This window comes from Panthera onca, chromosome C1, assembly GCF_046562875.1.
Source record: "Panthera onca isolate mPanOnc1 chromosome C1, mPanOnc1 haplotype 2, whole genome shotgun sequence".
Lineage (NCBI taxonomy): Eukaryota > Metazoa > Chordata > Mammalia > Carnivora > Felidae > Panthera > Panthera onca.
This window is the reverse complement of record NC_138346.1, coordinates 11,963,428-11,981,525: the sequence shown is the minus strand read 5'-3', so window position 1 is coordinate 11,981,525 and position 18,098 is coordinate 11,963,428. Positions and strand designations below refer to the sequence as shown.

Here is an 18,098-nt window from a genome sequence, read left to right as displayed (position 1 = left end):
CTTATGGTACAGAAGGCTTAGAAGCCAAGGTGGACCCTGCCCACCAACGTGGATCTGGTCTTCATGCACCTGAGCTGTCATTTACGAAGCTGCAATCACTACAAAGACCACTGAAGGACCCCCACTGAGAAGAAAGACCTGTGTGCTCTACAGGCATACTGTTCTCTCTCTGGTACCCTTGGATCCGAATGACAAATGCGGATGATTTGTGTTTCGAGTGCTTGACTATCTAGCAGTCTAAAAAGAACCGCTGGGTTAGTGTCTAAAATTTATAAAGAACTTATATAACCCAAAACTTCCCAAAATGAAAAATCTAATTAAAAAATGGGCAGAAGACATGAATAGACCTTGTTCCAAAGAAGACCTCCAGAGGGCCAACAGATACATGAAAAGATGCTCCACATCACTTATCACCAGGGAAATGAAATTCAAAACTTCAATGAGCTATCACCTCACTCCTGTCAGAATGGCTACAATTAACAACACAAGAAACAACAGGTGTTGGAGAGTATGCAGAGAAAGGGGAAGTCTCTTGCACTGTTGCTGGGAAGGCAAACTGTTGCAGCCACTGTGGAAAACAGTATGGAGGTTCCTCGAAAAGTTAAAAATCGAACTACCCTATGACTCAGTAATCATACTACTAGGTATTTACCCAAAGAATACAAAAATACCAATTCGAAAGGATACACGCACCCCAATATTTATAGCAGCAGCATTATCCACAATAACCAAATTATGGAAACAGTCCAAGCATTCATCATTTGATGTATGGATAAAGAAGATGTGGGGTGTGTGTGTTGTGTATATACATACACTCATATTTATATTTATGAAATGGTATATTATATCACTCAGCCATCAGAAAGAATGAAATATTGCCGTCTGCAACAATATGGATGGAGCTCGAGAACATTATGCTAAGCGAAATAAGTCAGAGAAAGACAAATACCATATGATTTCACGCACATGCGGAATTTAAGAAACAAAACAAATGAGCAAAAGGGCAAAAAAGAGCCGGAATTTAAATAAAAATTTTAAAAAATAATCAGAAGAAGCCCTTGGATGTTGCAGCTTGTTTGATGGATTTAACTTTTCATTTGTGCCAAATGTGCGTGCCCATGGTGTTACGAACACCCAGGACCATAAGCCTGGTGGACGGCTGCTGTGTTTCCTAAGCATACCTTTAGGGCCTCTCAGTCCATCGCTTCCTGAAATTCCAGGGAACCCTGGAGAGCCTGGTTCACCCTGAGAGTTTAAAACAAAAGACCTTGTTTGGTTTCACATACAAATGGCACATTCACAACATGATCCCGTTATAACCTTCCATAACCAATGTCCATATATTTGCAGTGGTAAAGAAAATTGGCAATGCATCACAGGCAATGCTACTCCACGTGCCTAGCTTTTAAAAGTTGCTAAAAGCCCAGAATTAGAGGTACCAACGGGTAGCGTCCAATTCTCTATTCCTGACTGCATAACAGTAATTGCATCACATGACTTGAATTTTAAGTTTTGAATGAGCAAACTGATACCAAATAAAACATTGTTAGAAGACTTTTTTTTTTTTTTACCAAAAACTTTTAAAAAATCTATTTGATTCCAAATGATGGGTAGTAAATTATATACATCTTCTGGAAGTTATGATGTAGGCTCCTACATGTTAGGTGCCTCCTGGCTTCCCAAGGGAGTATTTCACTCATGGTTATGAAGACCAAATGTATTTACAGAAAAATCTGTGATATCTGCAACTCGATAGGAAGGCTTAGACACCAGAATTTGGGTTATATTTCAGATGATTCTTGACTCCGATAAACCATTAGTCATGAGATAAATTTCGGTAGAGCTGTTTAAACTAGGCTGGGGGTACAGTACGTGGAGTGAGTGACCGGGTCATCTGTTATGAGAAACAGGCATGAACACTGGCCAAAAACTATAATTACCTCATAGCCTGCCAGAAGGCTCCATCCTTCCTTTGGCATATCCCTTCTATTCTAAAACCCGGTAAAACAACAATGATATATACTGGCAAATTATGACTCCTTAACGGCATCCCCCCCCCCCCCCCCCCCCCCCCCCGCCGAGAGCAAAAGGGTTTTATTATTTCTTTCCTCCCCAACAGCAGCCACTTACCTGGTCACCTGGAAATCCTGGAAAACCAATAATGCCTCTCAGCCCGGGTGAGCCTGGAGGGCCTGGGGCTCCAGGGAGCCCCGGGTGCCCGGTTCTACCAGGCTCCCCTCTGTGAAATCCAGGTGGTCCGTATCTTCCCGGCTCTCCTCTCCTCCCCTGCATCCCCGGATTGCCTTTATCACCTGATGGGGTTGGAAGTGTTAACAAACCTCTTTGAGGAAATCCCGGGCTGGGCAATAGTTTGGCTTGAGGGTGTGGGTCCTACATTTAGGAGATGAAGCCAAGGGTTTTGGAAATCCGAATTCCCGCCCTCAGCCACATCGTGATGGTTTTTGGCTTCAGTGGAAGAAGCGTCCGCGAAGAGAGCTGGGGACCCAAGGTAGGAATGGGCGTGCAGGGTCGTTCGCTTTCACACCCTCATTTTACAAATGAGGAAGAACCTCAGACCAGTTAAAAGACATTCGCCCCCTAACAACTAGTTCAGGAGAGAGCCAGGACAAGAGCCGGGCCTCGTGCTCGGCTAAATCTGAACTTGGGAAAGAGAACACAAATGTGGTGGTCAAAATCCTTGCCACACAGTGTTTCTGAGGGGCAGTAGCACAGTCATCGGGGTGATTGTTAGAAAGGCAGAGTTGGGCTGCCCCAGATCCGCTGACTGAGGATCTGTGTTTTCACAAGAGCCCCCGGGGTTCATCTGTACACTGAAGACTGAGAAGAACGGTCAAAATGACCTAGACAATCAATTTTAATAATTAAAATTATTTGGGGCGCCCAGTGGCTCAGGTGGTTAAGCATCCAACCCTTGAATTCGACTTGGGTCACGATCTCATGGTTGGTGAGTTTGAGCCCCACATCAGGCTCCGCACTGACAGCACGGAGCCTGCTTGGGATTTGCTCTCTCCCTCTCTCTCTGCCTCTCCCCTACTATATAAATAAATAAACTTTAAAAAAAAATATTCATTTTAATACCAGTCACCAAAAACAGGGGTACTTTAAGCCTGGAACTGGTACTATAGGTATAATCTTAGGATTGGTCTCAGTTTGGAATGTTCAAACCTATACATACCTATGAATTTGAAGTCCTGGCATGGAAAAGCAAAAGAAAAATACAGCACGAGGTTAATCTGGGTATAGTTATATCTTAAAAAGATGACCCTTCCTAATCTCAGCATTATTAGGAAAGCTGTCTGATACGCATGCTTGTTTGAACGATCCAAAAAGAAGTCTACTCATTTGATTCGGTCTTAAAAAAATCTAAGTGCTTACCTTCTGCTCCTGGGAATCCACTATCTCCAGGAGGTCCAGGTTCCCCGGGTTTCCCCTTTAGGGAAATTACAGCCATCTCTCCTTCATCTCCTGGGGGTCCCCTTGCTCCTTGAGATATTAATGATGCAAGAGAAGACAAACAGAAGGACCACACATGTGATTCTTCTGTTACAGGATTTTACGTCCAGTTTGCAAATCCACATTTCAGTTACTAAACCGCACTTATGTTTACAGCTTGCACGATGTCCATACCATCAACTTATTTTTCTAAAGGAAGGGCCGTGCCTTTTACATTTCTCTCCCAACTTGTCCGGCAACAGGGTCTGGTGTACAGGGAGTGATCAGTGAATGTGTGCTAAATACAACCAAATGGGTCTCGGAGGTTTAAGTGTCAAAAGACAGGCTTGAAAAGTCCCGGATCTAAACTATGTCTGTTTATCCTGTTAAATGTGAATTGCCCATTGCATATTTTTCAGTTCCCCGTCCTCTCCTTCCTGGCCACACTCTATTATTTTCCTTACACTAAAAGAGCACTTATTTCAACTTGCTGCTCCACACAGAGAATTCTGAAAGGTAGGAAAAATGTATGATGTTTCCATCTGATTTTTGTAAACACTGTCCAGTTGGAGAAGTGTGTTCAAGTGGGCTCATACCAGCAAGGTGAAAGCCAATTATTAACAATACAAGAATTTTGTAAGCCAGTTGTTAAACCGTTGGCAGCTTTAAAAAAAAAAAAAAAAACAAACAGCCATGGTGGGAATATTTACACCATGGGAGCAAACACAAATCAGGGCATTTAAAAAATTTACTTATTTATTTAAATTCCGGTTAGTTAAAACACAGTGTAATATTACTTTCTTAATTTTTGTTTTTTATTTTGGAGACCATAGTAGCATAGCAAACATCACTAAGTCTACGCTAGCAAAGAGTGACTGTGATTCCTTGATTCTACGTAATAAATTTACAGGCTAGTAAAACAAAAACATAATAGTAGAATCAATCAACTAAGAAGTAAAAGTAATTAGAAGGTGGCATCTGGGTGGTTCAGTCGGTTAAGTGTCTGAGTCTTGATTTTGGCTCAGGTCATGATCTCACCGTTTATGGGATCGAGCCCCTCGTCAGGCTCCGTACTGATAGTGCAGAGCCTCCTTGAAATGTTCTCTCTCCCTCTTTTTCTCTCTGCCCCTCCCCTTCTTGTTCTCTCTCTCTCTGTCTGTCTCTCTCAAAATAAATAAATAAACTTAAAAAAAAAAAAAAGAAGTAAAAGCTATTTGAATTTTATAGGAGGCTGTTTACCCCAAAAGCTTTAAGGACAAAAAACTTGTTCCTCAAAATTGTCAGGCATTCATTCTCAACCCTGGAAATGAAACGTTACCTTCACTCACTGCAGCCTCATGGCTAATTGGTAAAAGTAAATATGTAACAGGGACGGACACAGAACATTTAAACCAGTGGTCTTGCAATTTTTATTTTTTAATAGCAATGACAACTCCTTCTTTAAATGAAGCTTGGGGGAGGCATAACTCACGGCTCAGATGAAAATGGACTTCTGACAGTTCAGAGGTCTGCAAATTACAACTGGAGAGCCAAATCTCACTTGCAGCCTGTTTATGTATAATCTGTGAGCTATGAATGATTTTTACGCTTCTAAACTGTTAGGGGGAAAACTCAAAATGAGAATAATATTTTATGACATGTGACAATTAAATGAAGTTCAAATTCAGTGTCCATGAACAAAATTTGATTGGAACATAGCTATGTTAGCGTGTTTCACTGCTATCTCTGGCTGCTTTCATGCTGCCAAAGCTGACCTGAATGGTTTCAACAGAGACCATACAGCCTGCAACGCCTAAAATCTTTACTAACTGGCTCTTTATTAAAAAAAATTATGTTTTCTTTCGAAAGAAAGAAAGAAAGAGGGGTGCCTGGGTGGCTCAGTCGGTTGAGCATCCGACTTCGGCTCAGGTCATGATCTTGTGGTTCATGAGTTTGAGCCCCACGTCGGGCTCTGTGCTGGAGCCTGCTCCAGATTCTGTGTCCCCCTCTCTCTCCGCCCCACCCCTGCTTGTCTCTGTCTCTCTCTCTCTGTCTTTCAAAAATGAATAAACATAAAAAATTTAAAAAAAAAGAGAAAGAAAGAAAGAGAAAGAAAAAAGAAAGAGAAAAGAAAGAAAGAAAGAAAGAAAGAAAGAAAGAAAGAAAGAAAAAGAAAGAAAAAGAAAGAGAAAGAAAGAAAAAGAAAGAAAGGAAGAAAGAAAGAAAAGGAAGGAAGGAAGAGAAAGCAAGAAAAAGAGAAGAAAGAAAGAAAGAAAGAGAAAGAAAGAAGAGAAAGAAAGAAAAAGAAAGAAAAGAAAGAAAGAAAAGGAAGGAAGGAAGAAAAAGCAAGAAAAAGAAAGAAGAAAGAAAAGAAAAGAAAAGAAAAGAAAAGAAAAAAGAAGGAAGGAAGGAAGGAAGGAAGGAAGGAAGGAAGGAAGAAATTGAAACGGGTTGGGGGCCAGGGGCCCTACCTGTACTCCCTTCCCAATAGGTGAGAAGGTTCTCTCAAACTCAATAGCTATAAATCAAAGCATCTGTTATTCTTTTTTTCCTATTAATAGAGCAATTCATTTATCCGCTATATGTGACATGATAGAGAGGTAAGGAAAAGGAAGTGGTTTCAAATTCTAAAACAAACACCTGCAATCTAAAAGGAAGAGGAATCCAAGCTTCAGGATAGTCCCATTTCTTTTTCCTTTTTTTAAAATTGTTTTAAATGTTTACTTATTTTGAGAGAGAAAACGAGAGAGAGAGCACACGTGTGGTGGGGGGGTGGGGTGGCAAGAGAGAGGGAGAGACAGAATGCCAAGCAGGTTCCTTGTGGTCAGCGTAGAGCCCGACTCAAGGCTCGAACTCATGAACTGAAATCAAGAGTCAGACACTTAACCAACTGGGCCACCCAGGCATCCCAAGTCCCATTTATTTTTCAAAGACCGTATTTACCCATTCTGATCAAACACCAGACACAAGACATGTTGCATCATCATCGTGCTGTTAACCGCATTTACCTTTGGTGCCTTTCACCCCCTTGTCTCCGAGGAAGCCAGGCCGACCCCTCTCTCCTGGTTCTCCTTTACGGCCAGGGTGCCCCTCCAGGCCAGGCTTTCCTCTCTCCCCTGGAAAACCTGGGAAGCCAGGCAGCCCCTGGGATCCTGATGAAATGAGAACATGAATTTTTAGAAAAGCCATTTTAAAAGCTACTTTGCTTCCTAGACACGTGGGGCTTGCTGTCAGCATGGAGGTGTGCCCGCCCACGTACCTCAGCTTGTCTTGAAAGTGAACCACTGCCGTCAGCCTCACGGCGTGTGATGGCCGTGCTCGCCTACTCAGCTCTCCGCCCCACAAAGCTGAAGTGAAGCCTTTATGTGTTCTGACCCCTGATCCCACAATGCTTTGAGGGGACCAGGAGCCAGGGACACGGGGCTGGAGTGTGGGGGCTCATCCAAAACAGAAGTACATTGGCTCTGACCCTACACCTTATCGGCTCTACCCCATCTGTCGAGCAGAAGTGTTTACGGGTTCTGTGGACCTAACACCCCCACCCACCTTCTCCCATGTACCTATCCCCAAACATTCTGCCACTGGAAATAACAATATACAGGATAAGAAGAAGGGAGAGGTCACCAAGGGAAGGACAGAGTCAGGCTGATGTAACAGTAAATCCAATAGTATGATCATGTGTAATCGTCTTTACTTAGCAGTGGACTTGAGGTTTATAAAAAGGGAGAAATAACGGAAAAGCACTACCCACCCTTTGGGCCTGGAAGACCAGGCAGTCCATCATCGCCTATGGGGCCTGGGAGCCCTGGGGGTCCTGGGGGTCCATCTACCCCTGGCCGTCCTGGGACTCCAGGGAGACCCTTCATTCCAGCCGGACCAGGAGGCCCCACATCCCCTCGCTGTCCTTTCCAACCTGGGGCACCTGAGACAAACCACAATGACAATAACGTATGAAGACTGAAGACTGGCTTCACACACAGGGCAGGAAAGAAAAGAATTCATGATAACTTAAATTGTGTCTCTGTGCCTATGAAACACTGGTTATCAGCTCAAATCACAATGGCAAGCCTCCATCAGCCTAAGAACTTATTTCTCTGGCTGCTAGAAAAAGAAAGGCAGGTGACTTGAAAAACTACCTTCCAGTAGAGAGAAACGAGTACTATGAAGGGCATTTGAAAAACGGAAAATGGATTAGGATGAAGAACGAAATTATTATTATTAGCATTTACTCTTGAAACGAATAGAAGAAAACTTTCCAGGTGTTTCCTGAAGCTATGACCGAGTGAACTTTGGTCGTGTTCACCAGAGAGGATTATAGAAGTCACAGCAATGTCATCTAGGAGTATGGGTGCCAGGAAGAAAGCCGCGGTGGCAGGGATGGCCCCAACCTCGCTTTGATGCACTGAGAGGGCGAATCCCTACATCTGGATGAATCCAACAGGATTTGCACAACAGGTGACAAAGCACATGGTGAAGTGGAGATCACACTGGAAATAGCCCTCCAGCACCTTGTGTTGAAAGATGCCTCTTCCTGGGTCTCCCCAGCCCCTACAACAGAGCTGGCTGTTCTGCAGGCTGCTAGAAAGCACCAGTTCCCCAGGCACAGCGCTCCTCTCGGATGCTGCACCCCACTGCATGTGTAACACCCATCTAACCCCTCTTCTGTTGCCCCCATGACACTAGGGGGACAAGGGGAAATGACACGAGCCACCAGGAAGCTCATGCTACTTGCCGTTCTGTGAATAGTACAGTCCTTGGTCTCTGCCCCAAGAGTCTTGGTCCTGTCCTTCGGTAAAAGCAGCAGGCGATCCTATTCCTTGGTGAGAAGAGTCAAGCTGCAGACCCTACAGAGGTCTTGACGTGTGCCGACACTTACCTGGACTGCCCGGAGCCCCAGGGAGTCCGGGTTGCCCTGGTGTTCCTGGGGCGCCTCTTTCACAGGAATGGCCAGGTGGACCTGGGATCCCTGGAAACCCAGCACTTCCCTCTCTGCCTCTGGGGCCTTTGAGACCTGGGAATCCGGGCAAACCAGCCGGCCCTGAAATGATACAACGCACTCCTGACACTCCGGGCACGAAACTGTATAGAGTCAGCCTGCAACAAAAGGTTCACGCATATCGATCCCAGAAATAAAGGTTTTGATCCTGGCTCAGCGCTCACAGGAGTTAAGTCTCGCACAGGATTTTCTTATCATAGATGGTAGTGAGTTCCAAATGAATGGGAAAACCACGCATTACTCAGAGAGTTCCTTGATAAGGTTGTGTAGACAACAAAAAAGCTGCTTATGCAAATTTAAAAACTACACAGTTCTTCTTGATTCTAATTAACCTCTAACATGGTGGCAGGCTTTACACCAAATCACCACAATGCTTACCCACCCAGTTTGCACTGTATGGACGTGCTTTTTGTAAGCTGCTTCGTCACTTGAACTCTTAAATTTCTACTGACTGGAGACGCAGTGTCATAATTTTCAGAAAAAAAAAAATCCCCCATCATTCCAAGCCCTAACCTAAATTTTTTTTTTATTTTTCCCAGTTTTCATCATACTTTTGTTCATATGTTTATATTTTTAAGGTAGTAATCACAGCACACACTCGATTGTTGGATTATTTCACATTGCATATGAATCTGCAAATTTTTTCTATTTTGTTGTAATCTTTATAAATATAATTTTAATTGCTAATAGCTGAATAGTATTCCTTTGAGAGACTGAGAGAGAGAGAGAATGTGTGTGTGTGTGTGTATTACTTAACTCTATTGTTCCCATCCTCCCATCCTCTAATGTGGATGATATAAGAGTATTTTTTTTTATGTTTATGTATTTATTTTGAGAGAGAGAGAGAGAGAGAGAGAGAGAGAGAGAGAGAGCATGGTGCATGAGCTAGGAAGGGGCAGAGAGAGAGGGAGACAGAGGGAAAGAGAGGGAGACAGCATGTTCAGGAGCTGGGGAGGGGCAGAGAGAGAGGGAGACAGAGGGAGACAGAGGGAGAGAGAGGGAGACAGCATGTTCAGGAGCTGTGAAGGGGCAGAGAGAGGGAGACAGAGAGAGACAGAGGGAGAGAGAGGGAGAGAGCATGTTCAGGAGCTGGGGAGGGGCAGAGAGAGAGGGAGACAGAGGGAGACAGAGGGAGAGAGCATGTTCAGGAGCTGGGGAGGGGCAGAGAGAGAGGGAGACAGAGGGAGAGAGAGGGAGACAGCATGTTCAGGAGCTGGGGAGAGGCAGAGAGAGGGAGACAGAGACAGAGGGAGAGAGAGGGAGAGAGCATGTTCAGGAGCTGGGGAGGGGCAGAGAGAGGGAGAGAGAGGGAGACAGAGGGAGAGAGAGGGAGAGAGCATGTTCAGGAGCTGGGGAGGGGCAGAGAGAGGGAGGGAGAGAGAGAATCCCAAGCAGGCTCCGGGCCATCAGCACATCCTGACTCAGGGCCGCACGAACTGTGAGATCATGACCTGAGCCAAAATCAAGAGTCAGATGGTCAACCGACTCAGCCATCCAGGTGCCCCCAAGAGTATTTTCATACTAACCTTCATCTTCTGCTGAACATTTCCCTTAGATACATCTTCACAAGTGAAATAGCAAATTACTAAGTCAAAATTATTTTTACTGACTCAGATAATACACTATCTTGTTACCTTCCAACGAATTGGGGTTTTGCATATGAATATTTTGACTTACAAACTACAGAACAAGTAAGCTCCCTGGTGACGCAGAATGTGGCTTAGTCCCTTGTCCTCCACGTGCCCTGTACTATAATACTACTGTGGACACCTAAGAAATGCTGGCCCATCCACTGTCAGAAAAGACCCAGAACAGTGTTTGTAGAACACTAGTCTGGGGTCCACTCTTGGTCCCCATCACCCAAAAGGCTAAGTAAGTTCAGATAGAATTTCTGGCCCCCATCCAATTTTGATGTAATGAATCAAAATTTCTGAGATTGGGGCCCAGAAGATGATTTTCATGGCCCCGACCCAGGCTTATTTTTAAGCACATTAAATCTAAAGACCTCTGCTGAGGATCCTGAAGAATCCTTGGTGAATTTGGAAATGGATGAAAATCAGTGCCAGGGCCATCCTCCCACCTTCCCTGCCTGCTGCCCCTGCTGGGACGAAAGTCTCTCCACCCTGTCACCTGTTCAAATGACACAGCTTGTGTGCCAGGGCCCAGCCCACCCCCAGCTCCTCCATGGGGCTTCCCTAAACAGCATCTCACCCTGTTCTGCCTCCCTGAGCTGCCCCTCCTCTTACAGGTGGTCCTTCAACCTGGCTTTGGCAGTGGGCATGTTCCCCGGGCCCTGCTCCTTGGGCGTTTACAGAGCTAACATACTGTCCTGAGTCTTAAGCAGGCAGATGTCCAGTAGCTGCTGAATCAAACTGAACTGACGGGAGTCACAGTGAGCTGCCCTGGATTCGAAAGGAACCAGTAAAATGCAAAGGCAACACTCAGGACGCAGGTTACTTGAAATGTGACCAGTGCTCATTTATGAGGGAAGACGCCTGGGGGGACATTTTGCATTCTAGACTTCTAAGGCTAGATAGTCCAAATAGTCTTCAGTGACCTGTTGCAGACCTGAGCCAGCTTTATGGACCACAGGGACAGGACAGCCCTCATACCTGCAAAGCCTGGAGGTCCTGGATCACCTCTATGTCCTTTTGACCCCGGCACCCCTGCAAGACCTCTCTCTCCCGGGGGACCTGGGTGGCCGTAGGCAGTGTCTCCCATGATTCCTTTCTGCCCATTTGCTCCACGAGAACCGGGAGAGCCTGGGGGCCCAGGAAGGGAGGACCCCTTTGCACCTCCAAAACCTGGATCTCCTTTGTCACCACGAAAACCTATTGAAAAATATTGTTTAAATTGTTAAACATATAAATATAGAACCAATACAAATGTAAGACTACTACTTTGATAAAAACACATTTAAAAAAACACAGGGATACATAACTAAAATTCAGAGTAGCTTAATAGGCAACGTTGCTTTGCCACCTTTCACAGGAAAATACATTGTGAGTTTGTGTTTTCTAGAAGCCAACAATGTTTCCCTAATCGCTTTCATCCACTGGCAGTCTGTCTATACTGAGCAGTTTCTACCAAATAACAGACCAATAGTAGTCTATAACTCATGCTTTCAGGTGGAAGGAGCCCTGAGGATTTACAAAATTACCAGAACCTAAAAATTATCAAAACATAGCTAAGAGCTTAGTGTTTCAAGAAAAAATATCCCCCCATGATCTAGGGATCCGTGGGCCATTTGCTTACTAAGGTCATCGAGTTTCGAGGTCTACACACATTCTTAACTGAAAACCACTTACTTACCAGGTGGACCAGGTATTTCTGATATTCCTGGTTTGCCACGCTGACCCTTTGGCCCATCTAAACACCTCAACCCTGGAGCGCCCGGAGGGCCCGGAAGTCCCTTTGGTCCTAAACAATAACAACCAAACCCAGACTCAGTAAAACACAAATGAAATGAGAACAAACTAAGGTGGTTTAAAAAAAAAAAAAAACCAAAAAACCTCTATGCGGTCTTTTTCAGAGGACTTCTACTTTATGGAAGATGTTGCCTCGCCTGGTTTACATAATCATTTTATGAATCATGTGCTCCAAATAAGTGTTTCAAAGAATAATTCTGTTCATGTACTTCATTTTTTTTAAAGAAGTTAATGTTTATTTATTTTTGAGAGAGAGAGAGAGAGAGAGAGAGAGAGAGAGACAGACTGTTGTGAGCGGGGGAGGGGCAGAGAAAGAGGGAGACACAGAATCTGAAGCAGGTTCCAGGCTCTGAGCTGTCAGCACAGAGCCCGACGTGGGGCTCGAACTCACAAACCATGAGATCATGACCTGAGCTGAAGCCGGACAGTTAACTGACTGAGACATCCAGGTGCCCCTTGTTAGTATACTTTAAGTCATACATAAAGGATTCTTCCTGAAAGCCTTTGAGACATACACCAGCACTCAGATGAACCTTTTGGTTCCTCTGCTCTGCGTCAACACAGATATTAGAGCATAGCCCTTTCTGTAGGAAGAAAGATATGTGGCCTGCTGGGTGAAGGCCAAAATCTATTTCCCTGCATTTTACTGAATTTGCCCTCAAATGAAGTATAGGCAAAAAGCACCTGCAAAAGGAATTGAGATTTTAAAAAAAAATTTTTTTAGTTAAAGAAAAAAACCATTCTGACATTTCCTACTGTAAGTGATCTCAGCTAAAATAACTTTAAAGGAGGTGCATCTGCCAACTTCAACTTTGAGTGTTCATGTCCCTTGAGATTTGGAAAACAGAAGAGAGTAAAATGTAATCAGTAAGCAAATTATCATTATTCACTCTTGGGGCATAGGAAATACAGTTTTTAAATTCTCAAAGAGCAGACATTTTTACTGATTTGTGATCAAATCAAGGTAAATTTTGTTACACAGAGATCTAAAAAAAAATTAAAAACCCACCTAGAGGGTGCCCAAACCAGTAGACTAGAGTCCCAATGGGAATTACCACTCATACTGGCTTCCCATAGTCCCTAAAAACCCGGTAAGAGTTTTAGAAATATCCTCATTAGTTGCCTGATGATGAACTATTGGTTCATCTGTCTTACTAGTTCTTTTACTCTGTGGTATGTGTAAAACAGTTAACTTCTCATTGATCATACCTGGAGCTCCATCAAAACCTGGAGGTCCTGGCCTCCCAGGGTAGGTTACGTTACAAGAAATTGTATCGCCTGGAATGAAAAAAAAAAAAAAAGTGGCATTCACACAACTGATAGCCCCATGTAACATGAATCCCAAAGACAACTCAATCAAGATATTCTTTTCATGTAGTGTATGTGGCATCCAAGGGATAAGAGGACCCCAAGTATCGTTAGATCACTTGAACTACCTTTGTTCTGAATTTCTAGAAGCTCGGTCCTGAAATCTGAACTTCAACGGTCAGACAGCTGTAAACATAGGGGGAATAGGAAAAATTCCAAGAAGTATCAGTTTTACTAGCCTAGAAGAAAACAATGCATTTATAGGCTCAATGATATCCAATAAAATGGAATCAGAAGATTTGGTAAAGCAGGAAATCACAGCAACATCTGACACTGAGTTCAGAAGATCTGACTCCCAGTTTGGCTGTGGGAGTGTGTCGATGACGGGGGGCGGAGGCGCTGAGATATTAATACCAGCTGCCATTCAGGGAGGGGCTACCGTGAGTCAGTGGCCTCAAATGTATTGTCCCTTGAATTTTTTTAATGACTCCGCAACGTGATCATTGTCACCCGCCATTTTCATGGTCAAGACAGTAAGACTCCGAAGCTTGTGCCTCTCAGTTTCCTTCCCCTTTAAAATAGAACATTTCTCTTTTCTCATAGAAATAATTATAAAGTATTACTTCATATGCTCTCAAATCAAAAATGTACCAAATGAATAAAATACTGTTCTATTTTGATGGGTCCAGAACCATAATCTTAAACCTTATTGAGGGCCAAAATACTGCCTTTCTATGTTGTCGAAGCAAGAACCAAAGATATTATTTCATTCTAAAACTTCGCAGTTAATAACGTAGTCCAAGGTATATGTACATATTGCAAAAGAAAAAAATCTAAATTCTTTCTCCAGCCTTTTCAAAAGTTTTCAGCTATAATACTGCAAGTCATTTATTGTTTAAATTCAAATAACTGTCAAATATATTTGAAATCCCTCCCTTTTTTCTTTCTTTCTAGAATGCCTACAAATGGGTTTTCAAGGACAGTGATGTATTTTTTAAATGAAATACTGGTGTTTTTTATTAAGATACACTGCGTTGTCTCAAAAGACTATAAACAACTAGGTATTTTGAATATATATGTAAATTTAATGCAGATTGCATAAGTTGGGATTGAGAAATGAATGAAGACAATTTTGGCATGCTAGACAATGCAACAAAGACATTTTAGTATTTTAAGAATTTGTTGTAAATATTGATTGTGCTGTAATGCTTTTATTTGTCTGGCAATATTCAAGGTTTGAACAGCAGCTTGAAAGAATTTTATTTAGTGGTTCTGCTACAATAGTTTGGCCCCAAAGAGGGGATCGCTTTAGCTTCCACTATTTTCCCCCGACATTCTGTAACACAAAACCTTCAAAATTACCTTTCTGACCCTTCAAGCCCTCAAGGCCCCTCTCGCCGGGACGGCCTGGAGCTCCTGGTGGCCCTCTTTCTCCTGGTGGCCCGGGAAATCCTAGTCCTGGTTGTCCCTTAGGTCCTGTTCTTCCCGGGGGCCCCGGCAATCCAGGAGACCCTTTTGCACCTGGGGCTGCATCTTCATGATCCCCCTGGGAATATTTGCATCGTGAGTCAACTACCAATCTTTGCAAGTCCATAAACCCAAAGCAGCCATTGTCATCGTCTATAGAAGCACGTGGAAAAACTTCGTATTTCCCGTAGACAGTTCCTCAATAGCAAACTATTAAATCACCAATAGATGAGTAACTTAGTTTCTTCTTCATCCCTTACATAAAAATTTACAAACATATAGATGCTATGGCTGGGGAGTCCACCTCAAATACAGAAAGCTGTGTTATGTATTCAATACAGAATTTAGAAATTTTTTGTTAGAACAACTCTCTAATACCAAATATAATGAAATACAGAAATATGTCAATTGAGGGAGGTAAGAAAGAAGGCTTACAAGCTGAATAAATAAATTCTTAGGTCCTTGAAACTGTTTTCCTGCATTCTTATGAGAAGACACAGGATAGACTCAATTACCCTCCACGTCTGCAAGGAAAGGGCTGACCAACACTTCCTTCTCCTGCTTTAAGAATTTGACCTTTGGTTAACCGTCTAGTTCTGTTCCTCTGGAAACTTCCTAAAAATTGGATGCCAAATATATTACAAGGCAACATTGCTTATGGTAACGTCAATCCCTGGCGGCAAAACTTGCATCTGGTCTGGAAAACTATGAAGACCTGTGCGGAGTCCTTGCCGGGGCTCCCTTGAGTGGTGGTTCCCTGTGGGGTCTCCACAGGCCGTGTCCCTGTGGGGCAGGAGGCTCTCAGTCAACGCTGCTGGCACATGTGCTGTGTGTGGATCTCGTTTCACTCTCTCCTGCCGAATGAACAGCTACCAGGGGTCTTGCATACGGGCGACGCACGTCTGATGCTACCCTGCTGGCAAGCTGAGGGCTGTGTCTTCTGTCTTCCCGAGTAGCCTGGTCTCACATGTGGGTGATGACAGTCTTGTGAGTCTGGATTGGTTCAACGAATCTAGGAGGACCGCTCTAGACCATTATAGAAACCCCTCACCTAATGCGACCTAGGGTACGTTTTGGTTTTTCACAATGAGATCGGAACCCGAGGACCATTGCCACTCAGTGACGTTGGCTTCTAGATAGTTCCTGAAGCGGGAGAGTAAACAAAATAGGGATTGCCAAATCTAAGGCAGACTTCGTTCATGATTATCATGATACTTGATATCAGCTGAAAGACGAGAGAGACTTCTGACCATCCACCCTGGTTTGACTTCCAGGCTTCTCTTACTCACATACCATCTGTCTGAAGGAGCACCTATAAATCAGAAGTTAGTCCTTCTCTATTACGACACTGTTGATGGCAGGCAGCACAGGCTGGTGAAAGCAGCACGTGCTTTGGCATAAGACAGACTGGGGTTTTCCCTGCGGTGTAGTCTACTTAACAGATAGGTGACCTTGAGCAACACACCCTCGGCCTCCATTTCCTAGGATAAAATGTGAAAGCGGATTGCTCTTCGGAAAATTGACGATGTGGGGGCGCCTGGATGGCTCAATTGGTTAAGAGTCTGACTCTTGGCTTCGGCTCAGGTCATGACCTCATGGTTCATGGGTTTGAGCCCTGCATCGGGCTCTGCAGCTGGTAGCATGGAGCCTGCTTAGGATTCTCTCTCTCTCCTCCCTCTCTCTCTGCACCTCCCCAGCTCTCTCTGTCTCTGCCTCTATCAGAATAAATAAACTTAAAAAAAAAAAAAGAAAATTAATGATGTGAATAAAACATAATGTAGGCATCCAAACATGCCTCATGTACCCGTGATACTTTAAGTTCCTAAGCCCAGGATCATGTCTCATTGTCTTTTCTTACGACCTCCGTTACCTCCACATGGTCTCCAACCAAATCATGTTTGAAAAATGCAAAAAATATCATTTGTCGGTGGGGTTTTCCATCAACTAACATGTCAGTTCAGATTGGCACCAGTTCACCCTCTCTTGTTTGCCACTTCCCCTCACGTGCTTCTTCACCTGGGGACAGAACTGGAGGTCATTATCAGGACCTGTGTTCTATGCTCCTCCCTACAGAGTTAACTGAACAGGCCTGCAGCCACTGGGGGCTTTGTAGCTAGATACAAGGGCCCCAGAAATAGATAAACACCATGATAATGATACAAAGACCAAAGACGGGACAGAAAGTCATGCCGTGACTCAACTGTCACTCAGGATTTCAGACCATCTGCAACTATGCCACACCTTTTGTAACAATCATCTTTTTCTGGCAGTCAATGGAAGGTGACTCTGATTCACAGCACATGACGCTTTACTGAATTACAGTTTTAAATTGAGAAGGGGCAAACAGATGCTTTGTGACCATATAAGGAAATGAAACTCTACAGCCAAAGAAGAATTATACATACCGGGGGTCCCGGATCCCCCCTTTCTCCAGGAAGTCCATCCCGGCCATGTTGTCCCTGTTGTCCTGGAAATCCTGGGAGCCCATCAGGACCCCTTTCTCCTTTCTGCCCTGGGAATAAAGGCCAAAAGATATTCAAGCCCTTCTCAGCAGCTGGGTGAAGTAGAAGGAAACACAGGACAAAAGGTAAAAGCAATGACCTTGCCTCCAGGTGGGCCGGTAGAGACTCCCCTGAGTGTCTCCATTGACTAAAGTCACATAAAGACAACCACACAAAAGTCATAGGGAGGAAAGACAACTGCCAAACCCACAGGATCTCTTATCTGGGGAGCGCTCTGCCGAGGAGGTTGTGTAAGAAGGCACCAATCACATGGCCGCTGTGTGTGGGGTGCCCAACATGGTAGTCCAACCCCTAGCAGTGGTGAATGAGGAGTAGTCCGTGGCTGCACACTTGCCCCAGTCTAGGCCAATCTTTCCAGAATTGTTTTGTTTTTCAAACTGGAGCTGAGAAGGTAGAGCTAGCTCTCTTCCTTTTTGTAAGAACTTAGAGCTTCTGCTAGGAAGGGCAGTCTACCCACACAGCCCAGGGAAAGCTAGTCTCGGGGAGAAAGGCAGATGGTGCAGTCCCCTGGACCCAGCTGTCCTGGGAGACTACGTCTAAGATTTCAAATTTTGTTTGGCTGAGTCAATAATGTTTTCTAAAACTACTTCAAGCTGGGTTTCTGTCATGACCAAAATAGTCTTGATTAACACAGGATGCCATAACGCACTGAAAAACTGGTAGGCAGGTCAAAGGAGGTCTTGTGTCAAATCCAAGTTCATAGTAATGAAGATTTAAATAGGTGGCTAAAGGAGCATCTATATTTTCAAATCAGAGATAGAGGATTTGAGGTTCCACATTCTCACCACTCTGTGAAGGTCAAGGAATATTATTTTTTATTTTAGAGACAGAGAGAGAGAGAGAGCATGAGAGTGCACAAGTGGGGTAGAGGGGCACAGGGAGAGAGAGACAGAGAATCTTAAGCAGTCTCCACGCTCAGTGCGGAGCCTGACACGAGGCTTGATC

At 44.1% G+C, this 18,098-nt stretch overlaps 1 protein-coding gene across 1 annotated transcript in view; it reads right to left on the bottom strand.

The window, feature by feature from the left end:
- COL4A4 (collagen type IV alpha 4 chain) overlaps window positions 1-18,098 on the bottom strand; it is a 130,766-nt gene that overhangs the window by 39,978 nt on the left and 72,690 nt on the right. Inside the window, exons 25-35 of the mRNA XM_060623942.3 lie at window positions 17,037-17,143; window positions 14,527-14,710; window positions 13,066-13,134; window positions 11,741-11,848; window positions 11,041-11,259; window positions 8,309-8,470; window positions 7,184-7,354; window positions 6,441-6,584; window positions 3,397-3,504; window positions 2,131-2,312; window positions 1,182-1,245 (exon numbers count right to left, since the gene is read on the bottom strand). Coding sequence (XP_060479925.2) covers window positions 1,182-1,245; window positions 2,131-2,312; window positions 3,397-3,504; window positions 6,441-6,584; window positions 7,184-7,354; window positions 8,309-8,470; window positions 11,041-11,259; window positions 11,741-11,848; window positions 13,066-13,134; window positions 14,527-14,710; window positions 17,037-17,143 — 1,518 coding nt within the window. The remainder of the gene's footprint in view (window positions 1-1,181; window positions 1,246-2,130; window positions 2,313-3,396; window positions 3,505-6,440; window positions 6,585-7,183; window positions 7,355-8,308; window positions 8,471-11,040; window positions 11,260-11,740; window positions 11,849-13,065; window positions 13,135-14,526; window positions 14,711-17,036; window positions 17,144-18,098) is intronic.